The sequence below is a fragment of the Chiloscyllium plagiosum genome, chromosome 19 (genome assembly GCF_004010195.1).
Source record: "Chiloscyllium plagiosum isolate BGI_BamShark_2017 chromosome 19, ASM401019v2, whole genome shotgun sequence".
Taxonomy (NCBI): domain Eukaryota; kingdom Metazoa; phylum Chordata; class Chondrichthyes; order Orectolobiformes; family Hemiscylliidae; genus Chiloscyllium; species Chiloscyllium plagiosum.
The window spans coordinates 49,425,260-49,442,299 of record NC_057728.1 but is presented as its reverse complement, the minus strand read 5'-3'; the positions used below and the strand labels follow the sequence as shown (position 1 = coordinate 49,442,299).

Sequence of the window (17,040 nt, the reverse complement as noted above, 5' to 3'; positions counted from 1 at the left end):
ACAGTCCTCACGATCCAAACGCTTTATACTGCTGAGTGTCAAATGTTGCTAGAAATGTTCTTGTAAAGCCTTTTGGTTATTTAACATCTGTTACAAAAAGCTGCATCACAAAATTCTGTGACACAGCTTCTTTTTTTAAAAAAAATCTATCACAAAAAAGTCAGTTCTGTGATGCTTGAGTACATTTCAATTGAAAGTCAAAAAAATCTTAAGTGTTTGTTTTCCACAAAAAGACAAATGTTTTTAATTTTTCTGAAGAACTTGGAATAGGTTTCAGACCACCCCAAGTTTGACAAAACACATATCTTAAATGCCTGTGAGGTACAGTTGGTTCTGCTATCATATAGTAGTTCCGTTCTTGTGCAATCCCATGGTTATAACAATCACCACATAACAGCAGCACCATTAAAACTAAATGGGGCCAGAATCACGTTATAACCAACACATGCTTTAAAAGTTTGCGTTTTAGAAACAGTGCTCCCAAATCAATCACAATACAGCAAATTCACGTTAACGAAATGTGCATTATAGCAGAATAACCTGTATAGTCACTTACATCAAGCTCATGGTTAACTCATTCACTAAACATCCCACATTCAATTGGATCATGACCAGTTCTTATAAAAGGTGATTTTAGCCGATGGATAAATACTTGCCAGGATTCAGAACAATAGCAGCCTTTACTTACAGGCTTTATCAGAGTAGATCCTTCCTCAAAGAAAGCCATGGTGTGTTTTTTTTTAAAATGCAACCAAGAGGACAAAAACGGAACCTCAGTGTTTAATATCTCACCCAGAAGGGTGCATGTCTGACAGTGTAGCACTCCCTCAGGTGTTTCAAACTCCAGGCCTACATTTTTGCGCTCAAGTTTTTTTTTTCCAGTGAGACTTGGACCAATGATCTTCAGACTCTTGAGTATTACCCACCTGAACCACAGCTAACATATGGATCACTTTATTTTGTCACATACACCTTTTTAAATTAAATATTGAACTGCCTTTCCAGCCCAATATGAATTGGCTGGTCCTGGAATGATAACATGGCATCAAAAATATATTCCAGCAGTAAGGTTAACTGGGTTAGCATCCTTACCCAGAAAAGGAACAACTGTGCAGGTTCAGAGGATTGCCAGTCCAGTTCAACATTTAGTTAATAGTCTCTGCTTTGCAATTTTAGTCAGTCACAGCTCATTTAGAAGTGTCAGGAAGAATTCACACACAGCTCATCTTCCAGGTTTTTAATAGTCTGAATGAGGTAAACATGGAACTGTTCAGTGTTCCTGTTTACCCCTCTGCTCTCAGAACACAGTTTGGAACTGTTCAAACTACATTCTGGAAATTGTGGTCATTACCTTTCTTGGCTCATTAACTTGGCTACTTTCAAACACTAACAATAGATGTGACTACATGCCATTGCAGTAAATCACTTTGGAACTTCAACAGTTCTGTGAGCAGGGTCAGGCAGGGTTTAGGTGAAATCTGCTTTGGTTCATTGAAGCCTAGCAAACACCTCCAGCTACAAAGTGGCTAGTTTAGCATCAATAAAACAGGAAGTGTTTGAAAGCATAGTTTATTTTGCAGACACCGCTCCTGCCGCTCACATGCAAGCCTGAGATTGGTGTAGCTTCTGTTGGATAACAGAGCATTAGGACCCCACATACACCTTGCAATAAGTGTCAGAACTGTACAATGGCCCATTTAAGTAAGTGTGGGCCAAGTTAGAACATACCACTTTTAATCTGGAAGACACACCAGACAATTACCATAAACACACAGGATGCAAAACCAAGAGAACTACAGATGTTGGAAATCAGAAACAAAAACAGAAATAGCTGGAAAAGTTCAGCAGGTCTGGTAGCATCTGTAAAGAGAAATCAGAGTTAATGTTTTGGGTCTAGTAACACCTCCTTCGAACTCAGAACAGAACATCCACACAGAGGATGTGACTGTATTAGGTAAGGACTAATCCAAGACAGACCCTGCTATACTTAAATGTATAAAAAAATTGTGCTATTTGAAGGTTAAGCCTGAAGACAGTCTTCAACAAGAAACATTAAGTTTAGAGTGGCATCAAACCGGTTGCTGCAAGCAAGTACGAAGGCATTAATAGCAATTAAAAGGCCCTAAACATTACTTGTTGTGATTAAATTACAAAAGGTGATTGAAGGAATTAACTAAGGATGCTGAAGTCAAACCCAAAGACCAGGTTTCAAGGCTGTAACAACAAGTACTATATTCCTTGTAACATGCAAATAATTGCAGATATATAGAATAAGTTAGAACAGGTCAACTACAGGAGACTCTTATACAGACCAGAGATGGCTATCCTCATCTACAAAAGGGCCTGGAGAAAATGTATACTAGAAGGTATTGGCCTTGCTGTACAACAGTTTATAGAAGAGCTCAACATTGAAATCTCTAACTCAACATTAGCAATGGATTTTTGTAGTGTGTAACTCCTGGCCTAAAATACATGAAGTGCACTAAAGCACACCATCTCTTTTCAATAATACAAGCCAAGCCAAGAACTGTTATTATTGTATCCCCTTTTATCTTCAAGTACATGAAATCCAAATTAAAAAGTTATTGCGCTAAAATGCAAAGCATCAATTTAATTCTGAAAGTTCTGTTGCCAGTGTACAGCAGGAGCAGCTAGTATGATTTCCTTATAAAGTAACCCAACTTGAAAACTAGCAAAAAAAAAAAAACAGCTCAGGGCACCGATGACACTTTAAACACTTCAAAGTGATCACAAAACTAAATAATGACCAAAAGCACAGAGGCAGAATTTTAAAAAGGGTTTAAAACAGAAAAGAGAATGCCAGATGGGGGAAGCATCAGGTAAATCGGAAGAGCAGGGTTGTACAGGGGAAATGTGACAAAGATCAGATGGCATCAAAACGGTCATATGATATGGATTGAGAATGGTTGACAGACTCGAAACAATAGGAAAAAACGTGGGTGCCTTTTCTGGGTGGCAGGCAGTAATTAGTGGTTTACCGCAGGTTTCAGTGCTGGCCATCCATTATTCACCATACATTAAATGAGAAAACAATTTTTCCAAGTTTTCTGGTGACAAAATTAGGTGGGATTGAGAGTTGTGAAATCGCAAGGCAGCTTCAGAGCTATCTAGGTAAGTTGCATTTCTGGACAAATACATGGCAGATTCAGTATAACATGGCCTTCATAGCAAGAGGACAGGAGTTCAGAAGAAGGGATATTTTGCTGCAGTTATTCAGGACCTTGGTGAGACCACACACCTGGAGTACTGCACACAGTTTTAGTCTCGCCACCCAAAAGAGGATAAATCTACCGGGGACGGGGGCACAGTGAAGGTTCACTCGGCTAATACTGGGCATGACAGGACTGGCCTGAGGCGTGACTGTACTGACTGGACCGGTGTTTAGTGAGAGTTTAGAAAGATGAGCAGGGATCTGATTGAAACATGCAAAGTGATAACTGGGCTGGACAGACTGGATACAGGAAGGATGGTTCTCCTGGTTAGGGAGTCCATAACCAGCAGTCAGTCACAAGAATAGTCATTTAGGACTAAGATAAGGAAACATTTTTTCACTCAATAGGGTGGTCAACCTGTGGCACTCACTATCACAGAAGTGTGTGAAGGCCAGGCTACTGAATATATTCATGAAAGAGATTGATAAGTTATAGACAAAACACATTAAGGGTTATGGAAGGAAAGTAGGAATATGGCGTTAACATAGGATCATGGCTGATTTTCTACTGCATGGCACAGCAAGCTGGAGGGGCTGAATGGTCTACCTGTTTCTACATAGAATGCTTTTTTATTTATCAAACACAAACGAGAGAGTTGTGTTACAGCTTTAACAGCACAGTATGCCAGTGAGCAGTGAGCAAAGGGCCAGGATGATACCACATGACTAGCAGCAGAATGCTAGACCGAGTACGTATTGGGGTTACTATGGAACTGAGTTCTCAGTTTGTCAAGTAAGTCTGTTGTTCGAAGACCAGACCAACCTGCCCTACTTACCAATTAAATGAGTGGTAATTCTGTTATAAAAAGTAGAGCAAATCCTTGAAAATTTAGAATTGGAACTAAAAAGAGCAGGAAATGTCAACAAAGCAATTCTACCCAAGCCAGAATAGGGTTAATAAGACAAACAAACAGTGTTCTGACAGAAAGGCTCTCCAACTCTACACAGACAGGCTGGACCCAGATCACAGACAGCCCACACTGGCTCAGAAGTGGAGAGTGTAGCCAAGGTTTCAAAGGTCAATGTTCACATCAGCTGGCTGGAATATAATTATATATAAAGTATTATATAATATATATAAAAAATATATAAACAGGATGTTAGACTAAACGTGTCAAACTCAAACACGTTCACAAAGTTAAATATTTAGTAGAACAGTTCTTTTCAACGAATTTGTCTTCTGTTTGTTTCATGCCTAGAGGCAGAAATTCTGGTTGGAAATTTAAATGCATTCAGACTTTGTTTTTCATGCACTGCATATAGATTTATAGAATTATAATGTTTGAGTCGAGGCCAGTGTGCTGTGAAAAATTGTTTCAGTTGAATCCGTTCACAACGGCGAAACATAGGATCAAGAACCAGAAGGCGATTTTTCTGGTTAACCCCAGTTTATGACTAATTTAACATCATCTCCAGGAGCTGGTAAAGCACCAATGGTTTAATGCTGATGCTGGCCTCTTTAGCAAGTTGGGCACAGCTAGTAAGAGAGAGCGCTAGCATTGTGGAATGATTCCCCGTGAGCTGGGCATTCAGTTGATCTGTCAACCCCAGAACCAGTCAGCAAAACAAATATAATCAGGGTCAAACTGTTCAACCTCCCTTAACCAGGTGCAGGTTTGTTCAGAAATGGACCTAAATCAAACATTGACATTTTTGAATGTAAAAGGTCTCACGCTGTGCTTCAAACAAAAAACAAAATCAGATTTACTGATCAATCTACAGATAACAGCAAATAATAAAAATGGACACATTGTTGCCAATGGAAACCCAATGAAAATAGAGCAGTACAATTTGCTAGACCACTTCAGAGAGTCACTCAAGGGAGGCAATGGCCTGGTAGGATTAAAATCACCAGACTATTGATCCGGGAACTCAGTGAATGTATTGGGGACCTGGGTTCAAATCCTACCATGGCAGATGGCAGAATTTGAATTCAATTTTTAAATCTGGAATGGAGAATCTACTGATGACCATGAAATCATCGCCGATTGTCAGAAAAAATGTTTGGCTTACTAACATTCTTCAGGAAAGGAAATCTGCCATTTTCACCAGACCTGGCCCACGTGACTCCACACCCACAGTAACATAGTTGACTCAACTGCCTTCTGCAAAGGCCTAGTAAGCCACAATTAACTGCCACCAAGTCTGGCATACCCAGCAGAGGTGACAGTACAATTGGGAGGGAGCAGGCCTGGGAGTCCTCAACATTGGACTCCAGACACCATGACATCACATAGCTTCAGATCAATCATGGGCAAGGCTACCATTACTAAATCTCCCACTAACAATATCTTTGGGGTTACATTGATCAGCAACTCAACTAGACAGTGAATACATATACAATGGCTACATGAGCAAGACAGAGGCTTGGAATACTGTGAACTCACCTCCTGACTCCCTAAAGCCCATCTTGCATCCGAAAAAGACAAGCCAGGAGTGTGATGGAATACTCCCCACTTGCCTGGATGGATGCAGCTCCAACAACACATGCAGCTTGCCACCATCCAGGACAAAGCATCCACTCCCTCCTCCACCACCAGCACTCAGTAGCGACAATATACACACTAAGATGCACTACAGAAATTCACCAAAGATCCTTAGAGAGCACCTTCCAAATCCATAACCACTTCAATACAGAAGGATATAGGCAGCAGATACATGGGAACACCACCACCTGCAGGGTCCCCCCCACCCCAAGCCACTCACCATCCTGACTTGGAAATATCTCACCGTTCCTTCACTGTTACTGGATGAAAAATCCTGGAAATCCCTCCCTCAGGGTATTGTGGGTCAACCTACAGCACATGGACTGCAGCAGTTCAAGGCAGCAGCACACCATCACCTTCTTGAGGGCAACTAGAGGGTGGGGAATAAAATGCTGGCCAGACAACACCTACATACCGGAGTGAATAAACAAAACTGGAATGGGGTTACGCTGCAGGACGCGCATTAACAAGTCAGCGGACACGTGCTCTTATATTAGAGAATCAGGAGAATCCCTCTGGTCTCTTTACAAATCAAGCAGAAAGAGTAGGCAAAGAAATATGTTAGTTTTATGGAGACTTAAACCCCAAAATAACAAGACGACTACATTTACACAGGATTTTCTATAATCTCAGGATGCCCCAAATGAAACAGCCAAATAATTTCTGACGTACAGTGACTGCTAGGATTTTAAGCAAGTGCAGTTACTAATTTATACACAAAGCAGCAAAAACATGTTTTCCTGGTGTCACTTAAGGGATGAATATCTGGAACATGAGGCGGCAAATGTATTTTCCACAAGAATGGTGCCATGGAACATTCTACATCCAGTCGAGGTGAATGGGGGTATGTGGACTGAGCCTCAGTGTATTGTGTCATCTGACTGCTCTCCCACACCACCCCCCAGTGCCAGCCCAAGGATAAGCTTGGAATCTGTGATCCAAGACCAGAGATCTAAGCAAAGCATTGCTCATCACTAAACCACAAAGTAATCCAAGTTTTTTTTTACGGGGTGTGGGGGGTGGAAAAGGAAGAGAGGAAGAAAGAGGTTGGAGCAATTGCATCAAAATGGAGGTATAATTGGAGAAAAGAAATCTAACAATACATTTATAAATACAGATCTAAAAACCACAAAATACAAAATTAAATTGCTGGCAAAGTGCTCTTTACAGTTAACAGTGGGAAGGAAGAGACAACTCAGTCTGTAGCCTGCTCTTCAGGCCATCAGATTAAAATAGCTACATCACCCTAAGGTGTTCTGCAGCAGATTAAACTGCAGGCTTCCTTGGGAACATCATACTGAACCTTCACCCAGATTTCACTGCTGGTATTGAGCTGCAGAGGCTCAACTGCAATTACGAACGTCAAAGCATCACTGGCTGTAGACTCTTTCAATAAAGTTCTCTTCATAGTGCACAACTCTGGCTATTCTGCTTCTGTACCATTTTACAATCAGCCCAGTCAAATACCTCTTCTCTTTCACCCCACCCAATTTTAGAGGTTGTGCTACAATCAATGCACCGAAGTGAGATACAAAATCATGTTTAAAAAGCCAAATGTGTAGTGGGAAGGATTTCATGTTAACAAGCTGCAGCTTACAGCACAATTGCAAACAGATCCAAATCAATTTTTAAAATCTTGAAAGCAATTATCACAGCAAAATGGGTGCTCAGTATTTATAGCACATGAACAGGTCATTCATCCCATCGGATTTATTCCAATGTTTATATTCTAAGTGATCCTTCCTACGTTGTGCATTCAGTTTCCCCTTAAAAGCCAAGCTCCCTGCTTCCACCAACTCATATGGTTCATTCTCACCACCATAAAGATCCTGTTAGTGGTGACTCAGTTCACATCCTTCATTTTGGGCTCACTCAAGTGGATACAGTTTCTCCACAAGTTAAATATCAGAGAACGCAAGTATAACTGGAGTACTATTGCCCTGGATGGTGTTTGTGGTGATGTCCATGTGATGGACACAATGTTAGGGAATTCCAGGACCCAACAGTGAAGGTAATGCTACATAGTTCTAAGTCAGGATGGCATGCTGCTTGGAGTGGATCATGCAGGTGATGTTTTCATGTACCTGCTGAGTTTATCCACACAGGAATTCAAATGTGGGAGTTTAGAAGATGCTATTAGTAAGCCTTAGCAAGCTGCAATGAATCATTTAGACACTGCATATCGATGCAATGTACCATTGGAGGAGAGAGTTGAGATGGTGACTAGCATCCCCAATGAACCCTTCATTCTTTTAAAAGAGTTTGTCAAGTCTCCTCTTACCCTGGACAAAGTCTAGTATGTTTAATCCTTAAAAAGGTAATAATTTGACAATGTCCCTTATCAAATTTAATTTGGACTAGAAAATTGTATTATTCTTTTATCCAAGTGGATAGAGACATGTTATAAAACATTTTTAAAAAAAACCAAAAATATAACCAGTTGCTGCCTTAAAAACAAAATACATAATTCCAGAAGGTCAGCTTCCCCCACCCTCAACTTCATGTTTAACCAGCCCCAACAAAAAGCAGAAATTCCACAAATCATTTTTCTAGCAATAATTCAAATTTTAAAACCTCTGCGTTATACCAGTGTGTGTTACTAATCTCAAAAGCAGCCTATAAAAAATTAAAACCAAAAAAGTTTCAGTGACTAGTACTGAATTGATACAGGTGGGCTGAATGGACTCCTTTATTGTAGCCATGATGATTACATACCCAATAAAGTTAAACAGAGAACTAATTCATTAAGAAACCTACCAGCACACAGAATTCCAGCTAACATCAATATTCCACAGACCAAAAAGTAGGAAAAGGCTCTTGCACAATTCTTATGCCAACTTCATCCTGATAGAGGCATCTCAATGCCTCCCCATAGCTGGTTTAAAACAAAAGTCTCAAAACAAAATTGCAATCATTTAATCTGCCCTAAATCAATATACTCCAGCACATTTAAAGTGATTAGATTAATTGTTATAACTGTACACAGTCCATATCCCATTTTAGGAAGCTATTATTCTTTGAGGAAGAAATGTTTTAAGAAAAAAAAGTGTCTTTGATTTTAATAAGTGTGCAGCAGGGATGAATTTTGCATAAATTACAACCTGGCATTGCAATACATGTCCCAGGCATTGGTCTAAAACTGCAGTGACTCAGCTGATAATTTCTGTCACAGTATCTTGCTGGTTGTCAGCCAAGGGAATGCCCTGCAGTATATACTGAGACAGAGGTACGATGCAGCTCTCCCTTCATTTAAATGTGCCAAAAAAAAAGATAGTTAAACGGAATGGAGAAATTGTATCTAACAGACCTATTGGGGTGAGTTACAAATCAACTTATGGTTCAGGAGTCCGGGCAATAGTACATATTTTAAAAGTACTTATCTTTAGGTGATTACAGTGAAATGCTTCCCTTCCACAAGGTCACATTAGCATTTCATTAAAATCAGTGAGCGCTCAATTCAAACAAAGCAAGGCAGGCTAACGTCAATGCAGGTCACTGCAGAAAGGTTCCTCCGACTGGCGTTGGGACGGTTGCACATGTTTTAGACACACAGCCGAAAAGGACATTTACAGACCCAACATATCTCAAGGAAGTGTTCAGGTACCCATTCTGCAGCACCATTCCGACATTCACGTACATGACTCCCAGAAAAGAATAAGAAAGGTTTCATAACACAACCGCAACTTTCAGCATTTACACTTCTTCGTTTCAAAAACATGAGCTTTCAAACAGTTTCATATTAAACCGTACATGATCTATCCCAGACCATTCTCACAACTGCATTACTACAGATTAACTCCTCACATGTACAAGTCGGTCTATTAATTAAGCATCTAACCTCATAACCCCTCTTCAAGGGCATACCATATACAAAACATTATAGGGTCCGACTACCATAGCAGTCAATACAGTTTTAAAAGCATTACGTGCACTCGAGACTGCAGAGGTTTTATGTAACTCTTAAATATCTACAGTTTAATATTCCGTCCTTGCACAAAGTGAAGGTCAGTGAACTGTAACATACAGCAATCGGAGACTGACTCCACTCCCCCAAACAACCAGCACCTACCGGTACAAGCATGTAGGTCCAATCACAACTAGCTCGACCGTTTAAGAATCTAAATAACGTTGAAAAAACACAGCAGTTCTTCAGCCCATTCAGGCGGATGCAAATACACAAGATACCCGAGCAAAACTCAAGCAAATCACATGACTGACATTAGCAAACAAAATAAGGGGCAATTAAATCACTCAGGAATCAGTCTGATGTCAACCTCAGCTGCAGTGTGTACTGCATCCTCTTGACTCATTCTGACGATCAGAATTCAGTCATAGCGAGCCTTAGTCTGCAGCTTGTTCGCTGAGGTTGGTTTCTGCTCATTTGGTCCATGATAGAGCTGCAGGAAGATTTTAGTATTCTTGAACAGTGACTGCAGTCAGCCAATCGCAATAGAATGAAGTGTGTCAACACGGGCACTAACTGACACACTGTAGCAGGCACAGTCACTTAACCTCTTGTTGAGTAAATAGCACTGACAGGATGTCTTAGCAAAGAACCTATTCATAAGCATCTGGCTGAACTGATATGACCCCTTATCATGATGGCCTTTAAAGATGCCATTAACTTCTGCAAATATTATGCTTTAAGTCAACACTGTAAACGGTATCTTAAATTGTATTGGCACGGTACACTGCCATCACTAAATATATTTGAAAATCTAAAAGTTTTCGGGACTTATCCTGAATGTCTTCACACTTTTGGAACAGTGACAGCGTGCATTCTATAGTGCACAGAATGAATATGGTACAAACTGAACCCGTTGTATCCAAACTAGCTGCCTCTGAGAGCAACCGAGCTAGTCCCACTCTCCTGCCTTCTCTCTGCAATAATGCAGCGTTTATTCTCTTCAGATAGTTCCCCTTTAGAGGTCACAACTGAACCTGCTGCTCAGTGCATTTCCAGACCTGAACCACTTGGAAGATCATCCCCCCCCCTCTCCCGTTATCTTTGGTTCCTTTGTTAATCACTTAAATTAGCGCCCTCTAGTTTGCAATACTCTCACTAATGGAACAGTTACTCTCTATCTACTCTGCCCACAGCCCTCCCGAACACCTCAACTGAATCTCCTCTCAACATTCTCTTCTTCACGGTAAACAGAGCCAATTTCAACCATCTGTCTTGATAACTGAAGTTCTTCAGCCCTAGAACCACTCACATGAATCTTTTCTGCATTCTCCCAATGTCTAAAACATGTGCAACCGTCCCAAACACTAACCCTTCACATCTTCCCCAAAGTGTGGTGCTTAAAAGTCAGCAAAATCTTTCAGTTGATGCCAAACCAATCTTAAATACAGGTTTACTATAGCTTTGTTTTGTGACCTATAATACACATCCTATACCGCAGTCAAATCCATTTTCTCAACCTGGTGTCTGCAATGAATCATGTACATGCACTCCCAGCTCTCTTTGTTCTTGTATAAAATTATCCCTTTAATTTTGTATTGCCTCTCCTTATTCTTCCTTGCAAAATGACTCATTTCACATTTCCCTGCTTTAAATTTCACCTGACACTCGCTTGCCCATTTCACCAGCCTGGAGCTGTCCTCTCGAAGTCTGACATTATACTCCTCACAGTTCACAATATTTCCAGATGTGTGCCACTGGCAAATTCTGAAGTGTCCTATAGACCAAGGCCTGAATCAGTCATATTAATCCCGGAAAGCAGTGGCCCTAGCATCAAACTCTGGGCACCCTCAATTCTGTCCAAAGAACAACCTTTCAACACAGCTCTGTTTCCCATTACTCAACCAAGTTCATATCCATGTTGCCAGTATCCCTTATAATCCATGGGTTTAACTTTGCTGACAAGTCTGTTGGGTGGCACTTCATCAAATGTCTTTACCATAGGACAACATCCCAAGTTATTTCACAGGAAAATTACCAAACACAATCTGACAGTAAGCAGCTTAAGGTGCTATTAGAAGAGGGTAAATATGTATTATTTAAAGTTAGATTGCTTTCTTTTTCTTTGTTCTCATGATGTAGGCATCCCTGGCTAGTCCAGAAATTATTGCCTGTTCCTAGTTGCTCTTGAACAAGTGGTGGTGAAGTGCCTTCTTGAACTGCTGCAGTTCATGTGCTGTAGGTAGACCCACAATGCTATGAGGGAGAGAGTTTCAGGATTTTAACCCAGTGACATTGGAGAAACAGATATATATTTCCAAGCCAGGTTTGATGGAAATACATATGTATATTTATGGCCTAATTGGAGAACTGGAAGATATTGAACCATTGGCACACTTCCTGGTTTAAAAAGTAATCTTTCCCAGAGTTTAAAGGGAACCCAGGTAGTTTCTTGGACATGAGATCAACAGTTTAATGTGGGCTATGATCCAAGTGACATTTACACACAAGTCAATTCACTTTGGGAACACAACAATGCAAAGATTTTAGGAAGACAAGAACTAAGTTTTGATACCCCTAATTACAGGAAACAATCATTTTGGAATTAGTCTATGGAGATCCCTATGATGATGGACAGGAATTTTGATTCCACAAACGTAGGGGGTTTAACAAGAAGGAAGAATCCTCTAAAGCAACAGTATAACTATGAAACAATTTCTCTCCATCTCGTGATTGAACTACTTGAGAACCCAATAAAGTTTTCATGCCTCACTGATTTGATTAACTTGAAAACACTGAAAAGCTGAAGTTTGACTATTATCCAAAGGCTTGAATTGAGATTGGTTTCCATCTGAAATAGAGTGATGTTTGGAAGATCTTACATTGGTCCAGAGCTGCCAACAATGTAAACCAACTTAAAGATCATCAGTTAGGCTCAAACTGTGAAGTATTTGCACATGCTAGAAGCTCCAAACATTCATTCACAGGACCCTGTTTTATGTAGGCAAGGGTCTGTATATTACACTATTTTCATGAAGAAAGGAAAGAAAGCCAATCTCAGCTGCATCTCCATGGCAACACCCTGACCAATCATAATCTACTGGCCTGGAGTAAGAATTAAGATTGATACCGGGGCGGGCTGTCCTAGAGGTGGTCGAAAGGTGTGTCAGGGCGGACCGAGAACTGGAAGGGGCATGGGGTGGACCGAGAACCGGAAGGTGGGTAGGGGCGGGCTGCCTTAGAGCGGTCGGAAGGTGGGAGGGGCGGGGGCTTGCTGGGTCTGTATTGTCTGCACTTTTGTATGTAACGGTATTGTCTAATGTATAAATGTCATTGTCACTGTCTTGTCACACGTGGAACTGGGATTTGAGGTTTGTCCTCCTCTCCCTGTAAAATGGTTGAACGGTAGGGTTCGGGGCCTAGCTTTGCTGCTCCCCTCCCTTGTAAAACTGCTGTCTTTTGTGTACAGCTGTCAATGTTTTTTGTAAACTGTTTTGTAACTTGTTTAATAAAATAAAAAATAAAAAAAAAAAGAATTAAGATTGACAGCTGACTGTTTTTACGGCGTCTCCATGCCAGTGATGACCCAACCAATCTGTACTTGCTTTTTATGTGAATAAAATGATTTTCCTTTTTTTAAGACTGTTTCTTGTGTTTTAGTTCTGATAAGTGTAGGATGTAAAGTTTCAAATTATTGTCTAGTTTAAGTTTTGCATTGCCAAGCAATTATTCATTAAGTCTTATCTTTTGTTGTTTTAGGTCATTGACCCTTAAAACTGCTTCTCCATTAGCCCTTTTTCTAAAATATCTCTGCAGAGATGTTGTTGTCTTTTGTGTTGTGAGACCTTATCCATTTTAGGATTAAAAGGAATACATGTCTAATTCTGGAACATGTGTTAGATATTAACTAGCCTTGCCACTTGTTTTTAAGAGTGAGCTTTGTTTATAGGAGATGGATTGTTTTAAATTTATTAAGAAACTTGGTTAAAGTCTATTCCAATAGTTGGAAGTAATAAAGGGAAATAGTTGGCCACTTGGCGATTGAATCAACATGTTTATACAAATGGTGTGACTGTAGAATTGTGGGGATTGATTACCGGCACAATTTTCCTATCATAGTCATAATAGAATGCTGTGTTACGTGGAAGTAAACTTGTACATGCTGGTGTTTACATGCATATGCTGCCCTGGTCCTCTTAGATGATAGATTTCATGTGTTTGGAACGTGGTGTTGAAGGATGAGTGAGTTGCTGCAGTGAATCTTCTAGCTGGTACACAGTGTGTGTCAGTGGTGGAGGGAGTGAATATTGAAGGTGGTGGATGGTGTGCCAAAGGATGGGATGCCAAATGACTTGCTTTGTTCTGGATGGTGTCAAGCTTCTTGAGTGCTGTTGGAGCTGCACTCATCCAGGCAAGAGGGGAGTATTTCATCAAATTCCTGACTTGGGTCCTGTAGTTATTGGACAAGCGTCTGAATTATAGACAAAGAAGTAAAGCAAAGTGCTACAAAGAATAATCCAAATTCATTACCTAGTTTTGTTACATATGAGAGAATGAACTTCAGGATGCTATCAGCACCCAAGGATCTGTGGTCAGTAGGTAATGGCAACAAACAGGCTTGTAATAAGCTGCAAGTACTAGACTGTATAATAAAGTTGCACTATCAATCAAGCCCTACCAACACATGCATTTACTGCCATTAACCATAAGACATCCCAGTCCACTCCATTGTAATAGTATCAGTTAGAATTTGACACCAATCCACCTAAGAAGTGCTAAAGGCTTGGTCAAAAAGGAGTGAGCTTATTGCATTACTTGCATGGTGGAAGTATATACTGTATACCATCTTTCCGCCCGTCATAAGGTCAGTATGGGGATGGTTGCTGATGGCTGTACAGCATTCACGACACCTCAGGTACTGAAGCCATACATGTCCTGTCCAAATGCAGCATAACCTGGACAATATCCAGTTTGGGGCTAACAAGCATTGAATCATACAGTACAGAAGAGGAGTTCAAGAAGTCGATTCACCACCAACTTCTCAAGGGCAACTAAGGACAGGCAATAAATGCATACCAAGTCAGTGACACCCACATCCTATGAATGATTAAAAAGAATTCAATTTGTTTTCCTCATAATCATTTTATCTAAAGTGCTAGCAGCACCTTTGGGCAAATTTTGAGTTTTCAGTCAGCAGTCAGGGTCATGTTAAAGAGCAGAAAACCATTACTGTGGCCCCAAGTCGTGGAGATTTGTTTGAAAGTGCAATCACAGCTTCTTACCCTGGAGGGTTGTGGATTGAATATATTTAAGGTTCAGGGATGTAGTTTAGGTTCTCACTGAATCAAGGAATACGGGGAATGGGTAGCAAAGTTGAGTTGAGACCAAAGTTCAGCAGCGATTGTATGTTTGATAGGCCAGATTGTCCACCCTTGACCCTATTTTGCACATTCTTAAATTAAACCAATTCACCTTCGCATAAAATGCATCACCATATTTGAGTGCCATTTATAGTGACATCATACTGTGGGATAACTTCAATGAACATTCTCAAATACCTTCCTCTTCTTCGACCTGCAATCAAATTCTTCCTGTCATCAGGTACATATAAGCATCTGTATTCTGATTCCATAGTAGCCCATGTACTTATGAAGATAACATATTTATGCCTAAAATTGCACTGATTTGCACCTACCTCTCGTGGCAAATACAGAGGAATTTGGATTTTCCTTTGGACTTCAAGATCCCTGTCACTGTCAGATTCCAAAGGGAGTCACAAGACCACGCAGTCTGGTGAACTGTATCTCACTCATGGTTTTCCCCAAATTGGCCAATCAGTGACCAGAGGACATGCACAAGGCACAAGTAAGGAAGCCAGGGGGAACTCTCAAAGCCAACGGGAGGCCCTTCAATTTGGAACCAAAAGCTGACTGTTGCAGCAGGTAGGTAAGTGAGGAGCTACCTCAAAATGGAGGCAACCTCACTCCAACTTCTTATAACTTAAAATGTTTTTTAAAAAATCCAAAGGCCTTTGCATTTGTGCAGCACCAATGTAGGGGGCATGGAGAACTCCTCCAATACAGATCAGAAAGATGTAACTGGTTGCTACTGACAGGGTGGTCAAATCTTAGGAAGTCAAATAAAGGACAGTGCCAGTAGGTTTGAGGGTGATGGGGAGTGGGGTTTAGACAGGTAGTGTTGATAAGTGGAAAGCATCTGGGGGTGGTGGGGAGGATTCATCAAGAGTGGGTGTTTTTAGACTACAATAGCTAGAGGAGTGGGATTTTCAAATCAACTGATGAATCACAACATTATTATCTCCCTTCTGGATGACGCAGACACTCTCACTCCCACTCAGATCACTCAAACCCATCCTGGGAACCGCCAGGATTAGTTTGTCAGAGAAACAAGGGACAAAAGGCAATCCTTAATAGACACAGGACAAAATCGAAGTAAGGGAGAATCTCTTAAATACCACAAGAACTGTTTACCCTGGCTGCCGAACCTCACATGGTTTCCTTGGTCAATATATCTCACAGTGTGATGTATGGTCTGTGTGCTGTCCTATGTGTAAACTCGTGTGAGGTAAGATTCTTGTTGAGACAGATGTCTTGAGGTTTATGAACAACATTAGCTATCTACATTGCTATAATATTAGAGTTATACATTGTCTATGCATCTCATTTTATTTGTCTTGCAGTGTAGGCACAGCTCAAAATCACAGAATAATAATTTCCCCTTTCAGTTCACCTCAGAGCTAAATCAATCTTTGCGTATTACAATCACGTAACATTTTGATGCTGCTTTTGTAGTTAGAAGAATATACCATAATTGTTAGCACTTTCATAAACAATCTTGCACAATGTTGAACCATGAAAAGATTCTAGGGCACCGTAGGTGTAATTCAATAAAGAACATGGACAAAAAAATTGATTTTTTATTTGTCATCTTTCTAATTTCAACCCCTTAGCTGCACACGATAAAATACATTCAAAATGTGCAAAAACATCCACGTAATTAACTTCTAAACTTAGCCAAAGTTAAATTGCGTCTTTGAAAAATCTAAATGTTTACATAAACTACTGAAAAAAAACATTGCAAACTAATCTGGAGGTCGAGACATAGAACTGTCTTTTCGCAACAGAGAGCGGCGGGAGCTGGGCGGAAGTTCAGACGGAGCGCAAAGCCGGTCGGGAAGGTAAGTGATTACTATATAAAGAACTTACCTCGACGCCAACGGTCTTTTCGCAACAGAGAGCGGCGGGAGCTGGGCGGAAGTTCAGACGCAGCGCAAAGCCGGTCGGGAAGGTAAGTGATTACTATATAAAGAACTTACCTCGACACCAACGGTCGTTTCGCAGCAGAGAGCGGCGGGAGCTGGGCGGAAGTTCAGACGGAGCACAAAGCCGGTCGGGAAG

The 17,040-nt window shown here is 40.7% G+C and overlaps 1 protein-coding gene across 4 annotated transcripts in view; it reads right to left on the bottom strand.

The window, feature by feature from the left end:
• The window catches only part of LOC122559777 (anoctamin-4), a 196,160-nt gene that overhangs the window by 126,070 nt on the left and 53,050 nt on the right, over nt 1-17,040 (bottom strand). The window contains exon 1 of one of the 4 annotated variants that reach the window (XM_043709788.1): nt 9,469-9,494. The exons of the other annotated variants lie outside the window; for them this stretch is intronic. Coding sequence (XP_043565723.1) covers nt 9,469-9,487 — 19 coding nt within the window. The 5' untranslated portion in view covers nt 9,488-9,494. Of the gene's footprint in view, nt 1-9,468; nt 9,495-17,040 lie in introns of those variants that run through there. 4 annotated transcript variants of the gene reach the window in all.